The sequence below is a fragment of the Kogia breviceps genome, chromosome 10, assembly GCF_026419965.1.
Source record: "Kogia breviceps isolate mKogBre1 chromosome 10, mKogBre1 haplotype 1, whole genome shotgun sequence".
NCBI lineage: Eukaryota > Metazoa > Chordata > Mammalia > Artiodactyla > Physeteridae > Kogia > Kogia breviceps.
In genome coordinates, this window is record NC_081319.1 from 99,075,670 (window position 1) to 99,096,861 (window position 21,192).

General features: G+C 42.0%; 1 protein-coding gene across 2 annotated transcripts in view; it reads left to right on the forward strand.

Annotated features, from left to right (window-relative positions):
• Positions 1 to 20,905, forward strand: part of ADTRP (androgen dependent TFPI regulating protein) — a 70,479-nt gene extending 49,574 nt beyond the window's left edge. For both annotated transcript variants that reach the window (XM_067043181.1, XM_067043180.1), the window contains exons 5-6: positions 4,154 to 4,305; positions 18,824 to 20,905. In XM_067043181.1, coding sequence (XP_066899282.1) covers positions 4,154 to 4,305; positions 18,824 to 18,858 — 187 coding nt within the window. In that variant the 3' untranslated portion in view covers positions 18,859 to 20,905. The remainder of the gene's footprint in view (positions 1 to 4,153; positions 4,306 to 18,823) is intronic.
• Positions 20,906 to 21,192: the final 287 nt, after the last annotated feature.

Below are 21,192 nucleotides of genomic sequence, written 5' to 3' on the forward strand. Positions count from 1 at the left end.
GGGGAAGCACATAACAACCTGACCAAATGTGGGTTGTGGGAAGAATGGTCAGGAAGTTTTTTCCGGAGAAATTAACTTTTAAGCTGAAATTCAAAGCGTGAGTAAGATTCAGCCAGGGACAGAGCCAGAAGTGTGTCCTAGGAAGGGTAAAGGCAGAGGTGTTCCAAGTAGAGACAATAGCATGGGTGAAGACCAGAAGCCATAGAGCTGGGTTCATTCAAGAAACAGAAAGGGTTATTAGACTGCAGATCTGAGGGTGGCTGAGTGGATGGGTGGGCAGGGCAGGGCCAGGGAAGCCAGGGGAAGGAGCTTGGGTATTTTCCTAAAGCAGCGTGGATCCACTGGAAGCAGGGGAGCACCGGTGAGCAGATTTTTTTCTTTTAGAGAGATTGTTGGGTTACTGCATTGTGGAAAGTGGATTGATGTGAGGAAGAAAGTCCAGTGAGTAGACAATTATAGAAACCTCTAGGAGATGAAGGAGCCTGGGCTGAGATCATGACATGAGTGCACTGCAGAAATATTTAAATACGATTCCATGGGATCGTATATGGCCGCTAGGGAAGAGCTGACATTGACTGAGATGGAGGACAAGGACAGTTCAGCTACACACGTGCTGAGTGCCTTTCCCTTCCTCCCTCCCTCCCCCTTTCTTTCCCCCCACCCCCTCCTTCCTTCTCCCCTTCCCTCTCTCTCTCTCTCTCTCTCTCTCTCCCCTTTTAATATATATTCCAGAAGCCATAAAGAGGTGATAGCACCTGACCATGACTATCTCTGCACTCAGGCCTCTCTGCCGACCGCCCTTCATTAAGTGACTGCAATCATGCCTCACGCTCTAATTGTATTTGCATTAATTTCCCCACTGTCAGTTAACACACCTATAACTTTCTTTGCACCTTCTCTGTGAAAGTGCAGACTTCATTAGCTTACTTCAGGAACTTTCCTTTACAAACCGTACGCTGGAGGAAACAAAAATGAACTAAATAAACAGAAACTTTCCAGGCTTCTAGAGGAATGTCCTTATTTGTAGACTATCTTATTATAAATGTGCATGGAAACTAGGAAGCCCTAATTTCAAGTATATAAAGAAAACAAAGTGAACTAATTAATGCAACCCATTTGGAGTGTATTTAGATCCCCTTGCTGACCCCAAACTCCTGGCCTTAAGCTACATGGGGATATTTACTTTCTGTCCCTTATACTTCCTCCGGCCTGTCATGAGAGACAGCCATGCAGGAAAGAAGTGCTGTGGATATCCTTCTAAAATGCATCCATGGAAGCACATCTCACAGAATTCTAATATTAGTAACCATGATAACAATTATTACCTGTTTTCAATCTAGTGCAGTTTTGAGTACACGAGAGGAGCATCTAGACAAGTCTGGGGCGGCACAGTGATACCAGCAGGGCCAGGACTAGGGCCCAAGGGACAATACTACACATGCAGACCCCTGAGACTGATGCCTCCTTAAATTTTCTTTTTTATTGGGGTAAAATACACATAACATAACATTTACAATGTTTAAGTATACAGTTTAGTGGCATTGAGGACATTAACATTGTTGTGCAGCTATCACCACTCTCCTTCTCCAGAATGTCTTTCTTCCCAAACTCCCCATTCCCCCTTCCCCCCGGCTCCATTCTACTCTGTCTCTATGAATTTGATGACTCTAAGTACTTCATATAAGTGAAATCATACAGCATTTGTCCTTTTGTGACTGGCTTATTTTATCTAACATAATATCCTCAAGTTTCATTCAAGTTATAGCATATGTCAGGATTTCCTTCTTTTTTTTTTTTTAATTTATTTTTGGCTGCGTTGGGTCTTCGTTGCTGTGCATGGGTTTTCTCTAGTTGCGGCAAGCGGGGGCTACTCTTCGTTGAGGTGTGCTGGCTTCTCTTGCTGCTGAGCACAGGCTCTAGGTGCACAGGCTTCAGTAGTTGCAGCATGCGGGCTTAGGAGTTGTGGCACGCAGGTCCTAGAGCGCAGGCTCAGTAGTTGTGGCGCACGGGCTTAGTTGCTCCGTGGCATGTGGGATCTTCCCAGACCAGGGCTTGAACCCGTGTACCCTGCATTGGCAGGCGATTCTTAACCACTGTGCCACCAGGGAAGTCCCAGGATTTCCTTCCTTTTAAAGGTTGCATAATATTCCATTGTGTGTGTGTGTACCACATTTTATTTATCTGTTTGTCCTTAAATGGACACTTGGGTTGCCCCCATATTTTAACTACTGTGAATAATGCTGCTATGAACATGAGAGTACAGATATCTCTTTGAGTCTTTGCTTTTAATTCTTTGGAGTATGTACCCAGAAATGGAATTGCTGGATCATATGGTAATTCTAGGTTTAATTTTTTGAGGAACTGCTATACTGTTTTCCACAGCGGTTACACCATCTTACATTCCTACCAACAGTGCACAGGGGTTCCAGTTTCTCCACACCCTCTTCAACACTTGATATTCTCTGGGGGTTTTTTGATAGAAGACACCCTAATAGGTGTGAAGTGGTATCTCATTATAGTTTTGATTCACATTTCCCTAATGATGAGTGACACTGAGTATCTTTTCATGTGTTTGTTGGCCATTTGTATATCTTCTTCATAGAAATGTCTCTTCAAGTCCTGTGTCCATTTATAATTGGATTGTTTATTTTTTGTTGTTGAGTTCTAGGAGTTCTTTATATATTCTGGATAATAATCCCATATCAGATGCATGATTTGCAAATATTTTTCCCATGCTGTAAGTTGCCTTTTTATTCTGTTGACTGTGTCCTTTGATGCATAGAGATGGCTTCTTAAATTTTATGCCATAGGTGCCTCCCTTGCCTCACCCTAGTCCTGGCCCTGATGTTAGCCTCTCTCTTCCAACAAAGCATTTGACAAACTGAAAGTATTTGAAACAACCAAGATTGCACTTGGGTTCTGAAAGTTTAATTAAGCACAGAATTTCATTCTTCCATCTGAACTCCTTTGACAACCTGGGATATCCAAATATGAAGGTTGTTTCTGAAGCATTACCTAGGCTATCCGAATTTTTACAAGAGATGAATAGCCTCAAAGAAAGATTGCTAAGGCGACACCCACGGTGTATTCCCTCAGAGGAGAGAAGCTTTTAAACTCTTATAAAACGATTACAATCTGCCAGGCACTGTTCTATGTAATTTACATGTGCTAAATTAACTCCCTTAATCTTTACAATAGCCTTATAAGCTGTATGCTGTTTGTACCCCTACTTTATACATGAGGGTAGGGGGAGAACAAAGTTGAATAAATCAGTGAAGGTAACACAGCCAGTAGGTAGCACAACTGGGATTCGAATCACAGAAGCCTGGTTCCATATTACGTACCCTTAACCGATTATAAACTGTAGCTGATACATCATCTTCCCCGTATTTAATTTTAAAAGTTATTTCAGACTTTGGCATCTTCCGGTGCAGTTTGTTTCCAGCAAACGGCATTTTTAGGCTTCACTTAGACATTGTGGCTCCTCTCCTAGCATTTCTTTTCCTTCTCTTGGCTGACAGAAATGATTTATATTCTATCCTCACATGAGCAAGATCTGAGCCTCCTGTAGATCCATCTATTCCTACTTAATACTCTATCCGTGGCTATTTCCACGAGCTGAAATCTAGGCCCACAATTAAACCCCAGGTCTACTGTATTATAGTAATAATGCTCAATCTCTGCCTCTCCTACCCCAACAGGCTTGGAGAGCTAATGGAAAGCTATACTTAACTCTTAGGCACAGAAAAGCAAACCCCACTTGTCTGGCTGAGAGTTGAGCAAATGGGCACCATCTTAGCAAGTTCAATGTCTCAGCAGGTCATGTCTTTCAGGGAAAGAAAGAATTCACGTTCTTATACATTTTGTTTGGTTAATGATGTGTTCAGTGTTCTCCCATATTCTTTTACCATCATTGAATTTTAATGGATTAGGTAAAATAGCCAAACCCAGCGCCTGAAACAGAATGTCTCAATGAATCAGTCTATTTATCCAGAAAATACTCACTTCTGTACGTTTGGGAAACACCTCGGCTGTTAAATGTCCCCTGTGGTTTCTTTTCCTCTGCCTGGACTCCAGAACCCCAATGATCTTGAAGAGACTATGGCTTTCTTGCCCTGCTGTCCTAATCATTGTGATTTGTCATTTTCTGCAGGGTTCTATGGATCTACTCTGAGACGGGTACATGGGTGTACCCTGTGTTTGCCAAACTCAGCCCAGTGGGTCTAGCAGCCTTCTTCTCTCTCAGCTACATCTTTAGCATCGGCATCTACCTATTTGGAGAGAAGCTCAACCACTGGAAGTGGGGTCAGTTCATTTCTCTCTTACCTACAGAAACACTTCCTCGTTATGCTCTCTTGACTCCTCCTGGAAACAGAAGGAGAAACCAGTAAAGCAGAAGGCAGTGATGTTTGGTGCCTTTGTCCAAAGCAGGCAAAGGAAAAGCCTGGGGGGAGTTCATACTTTCTCAAAGGACCCCAACAAATTATCTCCCCTCCTCCTCCAAACAACACCTCATTGAGCTTTAAGGCCAAAAATCATCTTGTTTAGAGAGCTTAGGACCCAGACAGCACGGGTATCACCAACCCCTGCCTGAAGAAACGGACTCAAGGTCTCTCCCTCCCGTTACGTGAGGACTCGAGGTTCACAAGTTATTAAATGCCAAGAATCCCTCTTTGAAAGAAGTGGATCCAGATGACCCTCTTAGCTCTTCACCCTCAGCAGTGCCTTCCCTGATGTGTTCGCATCCCTCTCTCATGAGCTTGCTTCCCAAGCTTTAGTAAAGTGTTCACCAGGTAGAATCACACCCTGCACTTGAGGCTGAAATTCTCACTTGGGGTTTTAGGCAATGTGAATATGCCAGTAAGCTAAGCTTTCTAATTATAGGTAGGCAGAACCATGTTGCTTCTTCATAGAAAAAAAGCAATCTTAACTTGGTTGATTTCAAAATGGAAGATTTTATTCTCTCCCTGCTTCCCCTACTGCCCTCACCCCCAGAATATTTTCTGTCGGAAAAGTAACCACCAAGAAGTCAGGTTGCAAAATAGCCAGGATTTTTTACCTATCCAAGGAGAAGTGCAGGAACTCCACTCTGATTTTGTATATAAGGAAAGCAAGAGTCACACACAGTCCCCCACATCACACACCCACATGCCATTCTGTTCTATTAAAATAGAAGTGGCATCTTCCGCCCAATCTATGAACTGGTGTGAAAACATAAGCCTGTGTATGCAAAAAAAAAAAACGGCAGTTTCAGAAGGTTCAGTACAAGAGTCTGTATTTCTGAGAGGAGACTGAGACCCTGGAGAAATAAGCATGCAACTTGGCTTTTTCACATATTTTCTGCTCTTGGAGAATTTAACTGGTTGAGAAAGCCTCAGAGGCAATATCCTCCTTGAAAGCAAACACTTAAAAAATGGAACACTAAAAATGACTCAAAAAATCAGGATTTCAAATCACAGGAAATTATCCAGAAAAAAAAATGTGTTGACATTTCAGATGTGCTGACATCTAATTCTAACTAGTTTTGGCTCCTTGAAGTTCTGGGTAGATTGTTGATGCCGCCCCCAAGTCTATATTAAAAAAAAAAAAAAAAAAAGCAAGCAAGCAAGACACTAATCCATTTAAAACTTGGCAGAAAATGCGCAGAGGAAAAAAGTGATTACTCAGTACTTAGAGAACAATAACTTTTAAAATCAATACTATTTTCAACACAGAGCTCTTTTAAATAAGCCTCATTGTTTAAGTGCTATATCCAATTTTCCACTACCGTTGAATCCCAATGAGCAAACAGGCTGCCATCAACATGTGGACCCTCATTTGCGCCAGGCATATGTGAATGTTCATGTGAACGACAGACACTGCTGTCAGTGGCTATGTGTCTCTCTCTTCTTTCTAGAGTTTTAACTCCTTAAGAATAGAATGGGTAAAAAGTTCTATACACATCAGAATAGGATCATAAATGTGTTAAATTCTGAACTGATCTTAATTATAGATGGTTAAATAAGAAATTAAAAAGAGAAATTAGATCATTTAAAATTCCAGTGGCAGTGAACACTTAAGTCACCTAAAACCAAACAGAGCTATATACGTGAACACATTTTCCCATGTCCTATTCCGCTGAAAGCGCTGTAAGGCGTCCCTCATCAGATGAAAATCCAGGCCCTTGGAATGGCACAGTGTGACCCAGTCCCTTCCTTGACTCCTTACTCTCCTTCTTCTAAACTTGTGCCCCAGCAGCACGGAACCGCTTGTTTTCCCTACACATTGACGTTTCTCACCTCCATGGGCTCTCTCACTTCCCCCAGTCTTTGCCTGTCTCACACCCACTCATTCATTTCAACCCACCTCTCCTAGGAAGCCTCCCCTGGTCTGCCTCGAGATTTGTTTTTACACCAGACCCTGAGTTTCTTAAGGGGTAGAAGTATGTCTTATCCATCTTTGAGTCCCCCATTTCCATTAGCTTCCCCAATAATAAATGGATCAATCAACACATACAGAGAATATTCAAGGCCTCTTCTCTCTAGGCATTAAATGGGACTTTGTGCAAAGTTGTTCTGGAGACAGTGGCCAAGGAGCGACTCTACTGGTTGGAGAGTGAAGTGCTGGGTAGGGAGTTCAAGGAGCATAGGAGGGTATGACAATGGTACACTGGTTAGAGAGTTGTCAAAAAAGGGATGAAAATTAGGGCAGGCAATACAAAACAGGAGAAGAGCATCGGAATAGGAATCAAGGAAACTAGGATATGTCCTTCACCTGGCCACAAACCAACCATGTATCCTGTATTAATGCACTTCAACTCCTCGCTGATGAGACGACCTATAAGAAAGACACTTGCACATCTCAGTTTGCCTGGGACAGTCCTGGTTAATGCCTGCTGTGCCAGTGTGAATAGAATTGTACGTTGCCTAGGCTTGGACAACCCATTGTGCGGTCCCTCTATCTCTGAGTCCCTCTCTAAACCCTCTAAACCCTCTGTTCTGGATCTAGGAAACATGTAAGTGGCCACCTACTCGGTCCAAATTCAGGGCTAATTCTACTTTCTCACCTTTTCCCACAGCCTGAGCTTCCTTGGATGAGAGCAGAAATTCAAAGGAGTGCTTTAGTGATGCAGTGGGTGGCCATGGTTTGGAGAAAAGTTCTGTGCCTGATTGCCTGGGTTCCTGCCTTGGGCTTACCACTTACAGACCTCTTTCACTGGGCGAGGCACGCGATGTCTTCGTGTTCCAGTCTTCTCTTACACATCATGGAGACAGTATTAGTACCCTCCTCGTGGGATTCTGGAGGGTCATAAATGACTTGGGAAGTGTCAACTGCCAAGTACAGGGTCTGGCACACAGGGTTAGTCACTACTGCTGTTAATTTCATTCTTTCCAAGGAAAAATCAGTAACCTTCTTTTCTTATGTGGATATTCCAATCATCGCCTTCAACTTCATGCATAAATTACCAGTTTCCCCAGCTGAAGGTGATTAAAAGTAACAACCACCTAACTGAATGCAAACTGACAGAGATGGTGTAGTTCCTGAAGGACTTACACAGTGAAATAGGAAGTTAGGCTAATTGAGACTAGAACTGATTAGAATCTCTGCTTCTGAAATTTCTGAGCCACAGTGTGGCCCGGTTGGGAGTCCCCAGCCAACTAACCAAGTGATCAAGAAGTATCAGTCAAGACCCAGGTAACATGCAAGTATCTCTCTAGCAGTAATGCTCCATCGTGACTGCACATTACAAAATCACTAGGGGAACTTTAAGAATACTAACTCCCAGGTCCACCCCAGACCAATTAAATCTACCTATGGAGATGGGGACTCAGCACTGGTATTTTTAAAAGCTTCCCAGTTATTTTAATTTGCAGTCAGGGTCAAGAACCACTGTCACAGAACAGTGCTTCTCAAACTTGTATGTGCCTGCAAATCTTGTTAAAATTAGGATCTTGTTAAAATGTACATTCTCATTCAGTAGATCTGGAGGACAGCGTGGGAGTCTGCCCTTCCAACATGTGCCCCAGAGAGACTGACACTGCTGGTCTAAGAGCAAGGCCCTACGTGCCACAGGACCCTGGACTCCTTTCAGTTTAAATAGTTATGTTTACATGCATCCTTGTCCAATGCAGTGTTCTCCCAAGTCAGCTGCTTGGCTGAGAAGGGGGTTGGAAATGATGGTCACATCTACACACTTTCTACCTCCTCGTGTGTCATGTCAGTGGGTGAAAATGAAGAAGAGACTGAGAAGGGCAACAATAAGGAGTGATAGCAGGAATCACACGTAAACTTGGAAAGTGTGTGACATTCTCCAGGGGTATACAGATGCGGAGAGCTGACCCTGTGTGCCAGAGAGACAACTGTTGTCAAGCCCTCAGGAAGGTCCTGCTGGCCTTCAAAAGGCTCTCAAGAGGTTCCAGAGGGCCACCCTGCTTGACTTGTCACCATCTCATTTCCTGAGAAATGAGATGTCTGTGCCATGGAACAGAAGGGTGGACAAGCACTGAGTCAATTACTGGGACCAGATACCCCCCGGGAAAGAGTCAATTTCTACTTTTCAGGCAGAGCTATAGGTGAAACACTGATTTCAAACAGTGATGGAAGCTGGCAGGGGAAGCAGTCTTTTTGTAGATCACTGAAAACTTGGCTGACCATGTCTGAGCACCTAGGGATACTCCAGACAGATTATTTCCACGCTGAATGGGAGAAAGGGGCTGTCAGGGGGTCCTAGTATAGGCCTCCTTCTCTGCCACTTAACTACTTAATTTTTTTTTTTTTTTTTCCTTCTTGACAAGACATAAGGATGCTGACACCGGGACACAAGTCCATCAGAAAGAGAAACCCAATCTACAAGATATACCAGGCACTGAAAGGGGCTAAGTGCCTCCAGGACAAAATGGAGGGCCTCTTATATGTAGGTACAGCTGGAGAGGCAGTCAGCTTACCTGTGGCCCACGGCCCCTCTCCTTACATTCACTGAGGGATATATGCCAGGGGTATCCTTTGTCAGGGCCCAAGACCACAGATCCTTTTCACCCAGGATAGTTTATAAGCTGAAAATTCCAATTTGGCCAAGTGACCTTGTGACAGTGCCTTGGACAGAATGATATTAAACCCTTCCTTTAATACTATTTCCTATAGATCAGATTTATTTAAAGGAGATTTTATTGTTGAAAGCTGCTAAGAGGCCATCTGGTTTACCTCCTTAGTTTTACCCATGAAGAAATTTATTATAAGTTCTGTCTATCTTGCATGTTGTCCCTAATCATTTCATAAAAAAAATTTTATCATGAGTTGACTCCACGTGTATTTATAAAGCATGGCCTCACTGGGCACCATTGAGTCCATTAGAAAAATACATCTCCTTTTTGTATTTCTTGTCCTAACTTCATCTCCCTAAAGCTCAAAGAGAGCCCACTAGGGATTATTACTTCCGCCTCTTCCTCAGCCTCTCTCCCCACTAGGGTTTCTCCAGCCAGCTCTCAACCCCATCCCCTGCTACTGCCTCTGCACTGTCACTTGTACTCATGTTCTTATACTCAACTACATTCAAATCTTGTACTCACTTGTACGTGCTCAGATCTCATTCTTCTAACACCTCATATCCCCCCCACATTCGGCCTTCTCGCCCTTTTCCAAGCCAAGCCTCTAAAGCCAGGCAAATGTTCTTCAAATTTTCAGTTCGAAGTCTAGCAGTAGCTTTTGTGATGGTAGATACATAGGTGTAAATCTTTTTTTTTTAATAGTGTGCTTTCACTTATCCTGTGTTCCGGCTATTGGAATAATAAGGTGTATAATTACATATGTATCCATAGTGATGTTGACGAAGGAATGATTTCCCTTACCACGCCAGCAGAAAATGTTTGAATCTTGCACGGGACGAACGTTAAATGTTTGGCCTAAAATACCTCTACTCCTTGGTACTAACATAGGATAAAGAAAGGACTAAAATAATCCAGGGTGGGAGGAGATCAAAATGGTATAGTAGGGCGACACTGGGCTCACCTTCCCTCATGAACACATCAAAACTACAACTGCATATAGAGCTTCTCTCACTGAAACTGACCTGGGGACTAGCAGAAAAGCTATTCTACAGCCAAGGCTGTAAAGAAAGATCCACACGGAGTTGAGTAGGAAGGGAGGAGAAGCGATCTGGTCAGCACCTGCACCGCTGGTGGGGGACACAGAGGAGGAGGGGGCTATCACAAGCTAAGGGATCCTCCCTGGGGAACGAGGGGTGCGAGCCATGTATTAGGCACCTCAGCCCTTGGGTCTGACATGGGGAAGATGAGCCCCCTTGGCTGGCTTGAAAACCAGTGGGATTTACTAGTAAGGCTGTAAGAAACTGAGACTGCAGTCTTGAAGAGCACACGCACCGATCTGCTTACTCCCCGTGACAGCAAAGAGGCAGCTGATTGAAAAATGCCTAGGGACCATCCCGGTGTGTCCCCCAGCCTGCACCAGGCTCCCGCTCCAGCACTGCTCACCACTAAGGCAGAGGCTGCCACTGCCCACGAGAATGTGCACACTTGGAGGGAACGGAGCTGGCTTGGACCCTGGCCCTGCCTCTGACCAGGGTAGAGGCAACCATTACCAGCTCACGAATCCCTGCCCACACTCCGGATGGAGAGTGCCATCGCTGGAGCACAGATCTCTGTGCACACTTGGGGGAGGAGGGGTGGGATCAGCTCAGTGGCAGTGGCACTAACCCCTCCAGCCCTGACCCAGCCTCTAACTGAGGGCACACACTGGGGAAAAAGTAAAGCCAGCACAGGAGTGCAGCCCCAAGACCTTACGCCCTGACCTTGTCCCAAACCAAGATGGAGACTGCCATCATACCCAAGAGAAACCCAGCTCCCTCAGGGCTTCTGCTCCAGCCCCTCCGCCCTCGCCCTCACCCCCGACAGAGCAGTGACAGTCATGGAGCACAGCAGCAGCCCTGGCTTGCACCTGGCTCTGGCGCTAGCCCCTCCAACTCCAGGCCTACCTCCCACCAAGGCAGTGGCTACCAGCACACCCTGGGGGAAGATGCAGATCATGCTCACCTCAAATCCAGCTCTCCCACCAAAGCCACTGGGCTCACACAGACTGCACAGGGATGGTCCCACACGAGGACATGACATCAAGACTAGGACAGGCAACTGTTTCACGTGATTTTACGCAGATGAAGAAAGTTAAACAAAATGGGAGGACAAAATGAAACAAGAAAAAAATACCTGAAAAAATGCTAATGAAACAGAGAGAAATAATTTATCTGACAAAGAGTACAAAGAAATAGTAATGAAAATATTAACTGAACTGGGGACAAGAATAGATGAACACGATGAGAATTCAACATAGAACTAGAAAGTACAGGGAAGAACCAGTCAGAGTTGAAGAATGCAATAACTGAAATGAAAAATACACTAGATGGCATGAACAGGAGATTAGGTGATATAGAACAATGCATAAGCAATCTGAAAGACAGAATAATGGAAGTCACCCAATCAGAACAGCAAAAAGGAAAACAAATTTTAAAAAATGAGAATGTTCTAAGGGACCTCTGGGACAACATCAATCATACTAACATTTGACTTATAGGGTTCCCAAAAGAAGAAGAGAGAGAAAAAAGGGTAGAAAATGTATTTGATAAAACTGTGACTCAAAACTTCCCAAACCTGAAGAAGGAAACAGATATCCAGGTACAAGAAGCACAGAGAGTTCCAAACAAGATGAACTCAAAGAGACCCACACCAAGACATAATCATAATTAAAATGGCAAAAGTTAAAGATAAAAAGAGTATTCTAAAGGTGTCAAGAGAAAAACAGAGAGTCACATACAAGGGAACCCCCATAAGGCTATCAACTGATTTTGCAGCAGAAACTTTGCAGGCTAGAATGGAGTGGCATGATATAGATAAAGTGCAGAAAGGAAAAAACTTAACAACCTGGGATACTCCTCCCAGCAAGTTTATCATTCAGAACTGAAGGAGAGATAAAGAGTTTCTCAGACAAGCAAAAACTAACATTCACCAATACTAAACCAATCTTACAACAAGTGTTAAGGAGTCTTTAAGTGAAAATGAAAAGGCTATATCAAGAGATAGAAATTATAGGAAGGGGAAAATCCTACTAGTAAAGACAAATATATTGTAAAGACTGTGGATCAACCACTGAAATAAGCTCGTATGAAGGTTAAAAGACAAAAATGTAAAATCAACTGTAACTACAATAAACAGGTAAGGGACAGACATGAAGATGTAAAATATTACATCAAAAATACGAAACATGGGGGGAGGGAGAAAAAATGTAGACCTTTTAGAATGTGTTTGAACTTAAAGGACTACCAGTTTAAAATAAATAGGTATAGTTATAGATCAATATATATGAACTGCATGATAACCACAAGTCAAAAAACTACAACATATATACAGAAACTAGAAAGGAACATAAACATAACATTAAAGAAAATCATCAAATCACAAGGGAAGAGACCATAAGAAGAAAAGAATAGAAAAGAACTACAAAACCAATCAGAAAACAAATAACAAAATGGCATTAAGTATATACCTATTAACAATCACTTTAAATAAAAATGCACTAAATGCTCCAATCAAAAGACAAAGGGTGGCTGACTGAATAAAAAAACATGCTGCCTACAGGAGACTCACTTGAGAGCTAAGGACACACAGACTGCAAGTTAGGGGATGGAAAAAGATATTGCATGCAAATGGAAATGAACAGAAAGCTGGGGTAGCAATGCTCATATCAGACAAAGTAGACTTTAAAACAAAGTCTGTAATAAAAGACAAAGAAGAGAATTACATAATGATAAAGGGATCAATACAAGAAGAAGCTATAATGTTCATAAACATATATGCATCTAGTATAGGAGCACCTAAATTTATAAAGCAAATATTAACAGACATAAAAAGAGAAACAATAATACAATAATAGGGGACTTCAACACCCCACGTATATCAATGGACAGATCATCCAGAAAGAAAATCAATGAGGAAACAGTAGACTTAAGTGACACATTAGAGTAGTTGGACTTATAACTATAGGACATTCCATCCAAAAAAGCAGAATACACATTCTTTTTAAGTGCACATAGAGTGTACTCCAGGATAGATCACATTCCAGGCCACAAAACAAGTCTCAAAAAAATTTAAGAGGATTGAAATTGTATCAAGCATCCTTTCTGACCACAGCAGTATGACACTAGAAACCAATTACAGGAAGAAAACTTAGAAAAACACAAACACATGGAGGCTAAACAACATGCTGCTGAAAAACCAAGGGGTCAACAAAAAAACTGAAGAGGAAATCAGAAAATGCCTCGAGACAAATGAAAATAAAAACACAACTTTCCAAAATCTATGGGACACAGCAAAAGCAGTCCTAAGAGGAAAGTTAACAGTGATACAGGCATACCTCAAGAAACAAACAAACAAAAAATCTCAAACAACCTAATCTACCATCTGAAGGGATCAGACAAAGAACAAAAAGCCCAAAATCAGCAGAAGGAAGGAAATAATAAAGATCAGAGAGAAAATAAAATAGATTAAAATATAGAAACGATCGATAAAACCAAAAGATGGTTTTTTGAAAAGATAAACAAAATTTATAAGCTTTTAGCTAGGCTCATCAAGAAAAAAAGAAAGGACCCAAATAAAATAAGAAACGAAAGAGGAGAAATAACAAACTATATCACAGAGATACAAAACACCAGAAGAAATCACTACAAACAGTTGTATGCCAACAAATTGGACAATGTAGAAGAAATGGATAAATTCCTAGAAACATACAATCTTCCAAGACAAAATCAGGAAGAAACAGATCATCTGAACAGACCGATTACTAGTATTGTAATTGAATCAGTAATCAAAATACTCCCAAAACAAACAAACGTCCAGGACTGGACAACTTTACAGGGGAATTCTACCAAACATATAAACAAGAGTTAATACCTATCCTTCTCAAACTATTCCAGAAAATTGAAGAGGAGGGAACACTCCCAAATTCATTCTATGAGGCCACCATTACTCTGATACCAAAACTAGACAAAGACACTACACAAAAAGAAAATTACAGGCCAATATTCCTGATAAATATAGACACAAAAACTCTCAACAAAATATCAGCAAACTGAATTCAATAACATATACAAAGGATCATACACCATAATCAAGTGGGATTTATTCCAGGGATGCAAGAATGATTCAATATATGCAGATCAATCGATGTGATATATCACATTAACAAAATGAAGGATAAAAATCATATGATATTCTCAATAGACGCAAAAAAAAGCATCTGACAAAATTCAACACTCATTCACAATAAAAACGCTCAACAAAGTTGGTACAGAGGGAACATATCTCAACATAATAAAGGCCCACAGCTAACATCATATACAACAGTGAAAAGCAAAGTTTTTCCTCTACAATCAGGATCAAGACAAGGATGCCCACTCTCACCATTTCTATTTAACATAGTATTGGAAGTCCTAGCCACAGCACTCAGACAAGAAAAAGAATTAAAAGGCATTCAAATTGGAATGGAAGAAGTCAAACTGTTACTATTTGCAGATGACATGATATTATATATAGAAAACACTACAGTCTCCACCAGAAAAAAACTATTAGAACAAATAAATGAATTCACTAAAGTTTCAGGATACAAGATTAGTACAGAAATCTGTTGCTTTTCTATACACTAATAATGAACTATCGGACAGAGAAAGTAAGAAATCATCCCATTTACAATCACATCAAAAACAATAAAATATCTAGGAATAAACTCACCCAGTGAAATGAAAGACCTATACCCCAAAAACATAAGACACTGATAAAAGAAACTGAAAATGATACTATTAAATGGAAAGATTCTGTGTTCATGGACTAATATTGTTAAAATGTCCACACTGCCCAAAGCAATCTACAGATTCAATACAATCCCTATTGAACCACTCACATGCCATTTTCACAGAACTAGAACAAAAATTACCAAAATTTGTATGGAAGAACAAAAGTCCCTGAAGAGCCAAAGTAATCGTTGAGGAAAGAGAACAAATCTGGAAACATCATGCTCCCAGACTTCAGACTATATTACAAAGCTACAGTCATCAAAACAGTATGATACTGGCACAAAAACAGACACACAGATCAATGGAACAGAATAAAGAGCCCAGAAATAAGCCCATGCACATATGGACAATTAATCTACAACAAAGAAGGGAAAAATATATAAAGTGGAAAAAAGACAGTCTCTTCAGTAAGTGGTGTTGGGAAAACTGGACAGGTATATGTGAAAGAATGAAATTAGAACATTTTCTCAAACCAGACAGAAAAATAAATTCAAAATGGATTAAAGACCAAAATGTAAGACTGGAAACCATAAAATTCCTAGAAGAAAACACAGGCAGTACATTCCTTGACATAAATCTTAGCAATATTTGTTTTGGATCTGTCTCCTCAGGCAAGAGAAACAAAAGCAAAACTAAATAAATAAGACTACATCAAATTAAACTTGAAAGCTTTTGCACAGTGAAGGAAACCAACAACAACATGAAAAGACAACCTACTGAATGAGAGAAGATATTTTCAAATGATATGTCTGATAACATGTTAATATCCAAAATATTAAAGAGCTCATATGACTCAGTATCAAGAAAACAAACAATCCAATCAAAAAATGGGCAGAAGACCTGAATAGACTTTTTTCCAAAGAAGTCATACAGATGGCCAACCAGCACATGAAAAGATGCTCAGCATCACTAATCATCAGGGAAATGCTGCTAATCAAAACCATAGTGAGATATCACCTCACGCCTGTTAGAACAGCTATTATTGTCAAAAAGACAAATAATAATAAATGCTGGCAAGGATGGAGAGAAAAGGCAACCCTAGTACACACTGGTGGGAATGTAAATTGGTTCCTCAAAAAATTAAAAATAGAACTACCATATGACCCAGCAATTCCACTCCTAGGTATACATCCAAAGAAAAGGAAAACACTAATTTGAAAAGATAAATGCACCCCAAAATTTATAGAAGCACTATTTACAATAGCCAAGATATGGAAGCAACCTAAGTGTCCATCATCAGAGGAATGGATAAAGAAGATAACATATGAATATTACACAGCCAGAGAAAAGAATGAAATTTTGCCATTTACAGCAACATGGATGGACCTGGAGGGAGTTACACTTAGTGAAGTAAGTCAGACGAAGAAAGACAAATACTGTATGTTTTTACTTATATGTGGAATCTGAAAAATAAAACGAATGAATATAATAAAACAGAAAAAGACTCATAGATACACAAAACAAACTAGTGGTTACCAGTGGGGAAAGGGGTGGAGGAGGAGAAAGATAGGGGAAGGAGATTAAGAGGTACAAACTACTATGTATAAAATAAATAAGATACAAGGATGGGGCTTCCCTGGTGGCGCAGTGGTTGAGAGTTGCGGCGGACGCGGGTTCGTGCCCCGGTCCGGGAGGATCCCACGTGCCGCGGAGCGGCTGAGCCCGTGAGCCATGGCCGCTGAGCCTGCGCGGCCGGAGCCTGTGCTCCGCAACGGGAAAGGCCACAGCAGTGAGAGGCCCGCGTACCGCAAAAAAAAAAAAAAAAAAAAAAAAAAAAAAAAAAGATACAAGGATGTAGTGTACAGCACAGGAAATATGACCAATATTTCATAATAATTTTGAATGAAGTATAATCTATAAAAATACTGAATCACTATGTTGTATACCTAAAACTAATATAACATTGTAAATCAAATATACTTCAGTAAAACTAAAACAAACGAAATCAGGGTGGACCTAACCCCCTAACCACCAACTAGGAGGTGTTCCACTGGGAAAGACTCCCTTCAATGAGGAAAAGAGTGATGACAAGGAACATTATTTCTCAACCGGTTTGAAATCCATTTTGTGAACTCTGGGTAAGATAATATGCTCTATTACGAAGTCAACACTTCCCTTATCTCCAGCCATGCACTGTGGAAACACGGTCAGAGATAAATTCTGAAGACTCAGAGAAGTCTAGAGACTGCTCAGCCTCCTAAGAATTTAGGACTAAGGAACCATCCCCACCTGCTAGAAACAAAAAGAAAAATGTGATTTCTGTGACAGTCACACTGTGTAAGTCTCTACAGACTGAAATGACTGTTAGAGCTCCACACAGAGACACATCCGGGGATGGTGCCTTCTCTAGCACACGGGCGGGCGTGTGGGAATTTCTCGGTGCTCTATCTGGCTTCATGGTGTTGCACAGGGGAGACCCCGATCCACTGGAAGGGGCCACGTGCCCTCCTCCCCCAAGGGAGCTTCCCACCAGCGCTTGGCTCCTGATGCTTCCCTCTAAGCCCCCGTGTTCTGTTGGGCTTCTTAACTGGAGCAGGAATCTCCAATCCTTGGAACCCTGGCTTGAAGAAGTGAGGTTTTGATTACAGTTAGATTCGAAGTGTTGAGGGTTGGTAACGACATGATAAACAAAGTTTTAGGTGCCCTCGGAGTGACCACAGAGGGAACAACTTTGAGAAGTTTATACTGACCAAGCTCTTGAACACAGGAGAATTAATGTGTTATTTATCTGAAAACGGATTCATTAAAGGCCCTAAGTGTATGCTTCAGAAAAGAGAAGATACTGTGTTCGTCCCTATAGACCTAATGTAGAGAAGACCTAACCGGGGAAAAATGAAAAACAAGTGGAAGCATAAATGCAAAGAACACGGAGCATGTAGAGCTGGATAAATCAGCTAGGCTTCACTGGAGTGACTGGATATAGTATGGATTGATGAGGAGTAGCAGAAAGGAGAGGACTGTGCCTAAAAATGTTGAGAGACATGAATTCAAGTGTGGCCACGAGGGCAGTGTGGTTAGGAGCTGTCTGCCCTAGAAAACCAGTGTGATGAGGGGGCCACAGGAGGACTTCAAGTCATCAGTCGCTAAAGCCTCTGAGAAGGGGAGTTCCAGCAAATAAAGTTGTAAGATATTTAAAATTTACTATTAAAGATATAACTGATGGAGGGGGCAGGGTGTGAAGCATAAAGCACGGCACTGAGAGCTGACGTTGCTATGGTGATACCGGGCCAGAAGTAACAGGGCTCTAACTTCCAGAATGGATGAGAAGAGGCTGAGCTGCAAAAAGACTGCATTTGGCAACAGACAGGAAGGACAATGAGTTCATGATGTTTTCAAAGTTTCAAAGTTTATGTAAAGATTTGTGATCATTCAATATGGAGGTACCCATGGTTGGCTAAATGGAAGTCATTCTAGAAATCTAATGCTACAATTAGGTTGGTAATTAGTAATTCCTAATTAGTAATAAGCTTATTACTTATTACAATTAGTAATAAGCTTACTAAAAGCTAAATCAATATGCCAGTACTTTTCTACCCAGGCCAATAAGCTGATTTGGTGAGAGGTCACAGAGTGGCCCCTAGTGAGGTGAATATCCATTCTTCTCTTTCCTGTCTCATTTGATGCGGTTTGTTCATCTCCATCGGCACAGTCTCAAGGTTTGTTGATGAACTGTGTGCAGCCTACAAACACAGGGCCAAAAGCAACAGCCATCAGTGGTTCACAGGACATGTTCAGAGCCACGCGATAGGAACTGCACCGCTGGTCAGCTCGCTGGCTGTGAGCCAGGCACCAAGTAGGACAGCAAGGTGTCCCTTCTTGCCCTTGCGGCGGTGCTGGTGGTTTTCCAGAACTCTTTAAAATACATCATCTTGCCTTCGGAACAGCTTCCTCAACTTTCCACTGTCCCAAGTCAGGGTGAATGTCCACCCACACAAGAACACCCATTAGGGAAACCCTGAAGGCTAAGGTCTCTTTCTGTTCTTGTTCGTGCAGGTTACACGATGCAGCCAAGGAAGAAGAGCAAGTGATTAGACACCATTTTCCAAGAACTAAGGAAGAAGAAAACAGGAGAGTTTTTTTCATCTGTTTTTCTTCCTGGTGCAGGGAGGTGGTGAAACAACATAGGAAGGTAAAAAGAACAGGGAATGATATTTAAATTTATTAAGAGAGTTATGAAGGTAGCTGAATTTGAGGACTCTTGCTTTTTTAAAACTTTTACTGGACACACCCAAAACAATTCCTGCCGTCACAGAATCTGTTACATCCATCTGACCTCTGCGGAGGATGGTCTGTGGTCAACATCTGGCCAAAAGTCAAAGAAACTCACATAAATGTGGTGTTACAGGGAGAAAGGAACTTAGGACCATCCCAACTATTCACTTTACAGAGGAGGATGCTGAGGAACTAGATGAGGCCAAAGGATTAGTGTCAGAACCAAAATAAAAGCTTTTGTCTCTCATATCTTCTAACTCCCAGTCCTGGGCCATTTTTGAATAATCCCAATTTTCCTAAATGAGGCACTTTCATAAGCTAGTTATTTTCATGGATTTCTCATCTATTTTTTTCTCAGTCTAAATGGAAATGGAGGGAGATGGCTGCTTCTGAAGTTGTCTGTCTACCTAGGATAATAGCAAATTAACTGGGGCAATGAGAAAATAAGTTATTAAAAGTATTTGTAGGGCTTCCCTGGTGGCGCAGTGGTTGGGAGTCCGCCTGCCGATGCAGGGGACGCGGGTTCGTGTCCCGGTCCGGGAGGATCCCACGTGCCGCGGAGCGGCTGGGCCCGTGAGCCGTGGCCGCTGAGCCTGCGCGTCCGGAGCCTGTGCTCCGCAACGGGAGAGGCCACAACAGTGAGAGGCCTGCGCACCGCCAAAAAAACCACCAAAACAGAACAAAAACAAAACACCTGTAATGAACGCTGACTGAACATTCATTAAAAGGGAGACAGTATTAGCTGCCTACATAAGGCTGTGTTTGGCCCTTAGTGGTTAGAAAACAACAATACAAACCAAATGATGAGAAAACCAGCAATAATACTTGTACAGTGTCACGTAATTTAGAGCCACTCTCACCTCCATGACCTCATTTTATCTTCACAAAAGTCTTAAAAGTAGAAAATACATTATGTCTTCATTTTACAAATGAGCAAACTGAGTTTCTGATGTTGGTGTGCTATAAATGTTTAAAACCCAACTCTCTGGAAAAAAGAAAACTTTAAGGCTCCAATTTATAGTTTGGCCATTGCCATGGTGTGAACACTCCAACATGACCTTTTTCAAGCTACCAACATGTCACTGAATGCAGAGTTGGGAAGAGAGACGCAGAACCACTGAACCCTTGTGAGCCTGTACAAACTCTCCCCAGCACACCACTGGGTTCAGAGACAGGGAAGAAACCGATCCAAGGTCACACAGACGGCTGATTTCCAAGCCCACCTTCCTTCCTCTTTAGTACAAAACAAAGCAGGAACTGAGCATCTGGAAGCCTTTATTTGAAAAAGCAAAAATGTGTGGACATCTGCAAGGTTACACAAAAGAAGGGGTTGGGGACCCCAACTTGGTGGAAACTCTCACCCATGCAGGCAGGGGGAGGAGCTACACTACTGCTTCATGGACTGGTCCATACCTGTGCTTGTATTCTGGAGTTGCTACCTCACATGTGACACCGATTTTGAGTTTGGGGAGAAGGCTTACCTTGCTTGCCTAAACAATGCATTACGCCAGGCTCCCTGCAAATGGGTCATACATTTCTCAAGCTATTTTTGGGTCCTCTGCACCTACTGGCTTGCAATACTTGTCATAACAGGAAGTCAGTTTCACATACCGTAATCCCCCAAACACGCTGCGCCTGCACACGGGGAGTGTGAGGCGGGGCAAGGAAAGAGTGGGGAGGCTGGGCCTCCCAGAAGGCTGCCTGGATGAGCACTGAACCCATCCCAAGTCTGGGTATCCCCCCTCCGAGGGCACAAGTGTCAGCAACCAGAATCCATATCCAGATATTATTTTCCATTCTCAGGCAGTTGGTGGTTCCTTTTTTTTTTTTTTTTTTTTTTTTTAATAAAGCATTTGAGTAGGCAGCAAAGCCAGTCAGAACTGTTTATTTATAGCTGTGGATTTTCAATGCTGTATAAATTAGAAATCATTGCTGAATGAGGCCCGCGCCCACTCACACACCCAGGGCCGCTATCTATGAGTCCTTTCACACAGTTTGACTGTACACAGTCTAAAATGGGAGAAAATGACATGCTCCAAGTCAAATGAAGGAGTCACAGCTAAACTGCAAAGCAGAAAACCAGCAATTATTTTTCTTCAGCACAATATGGGGAGTACGACAGGTGCAATTATCCAATATTATTTAACAGC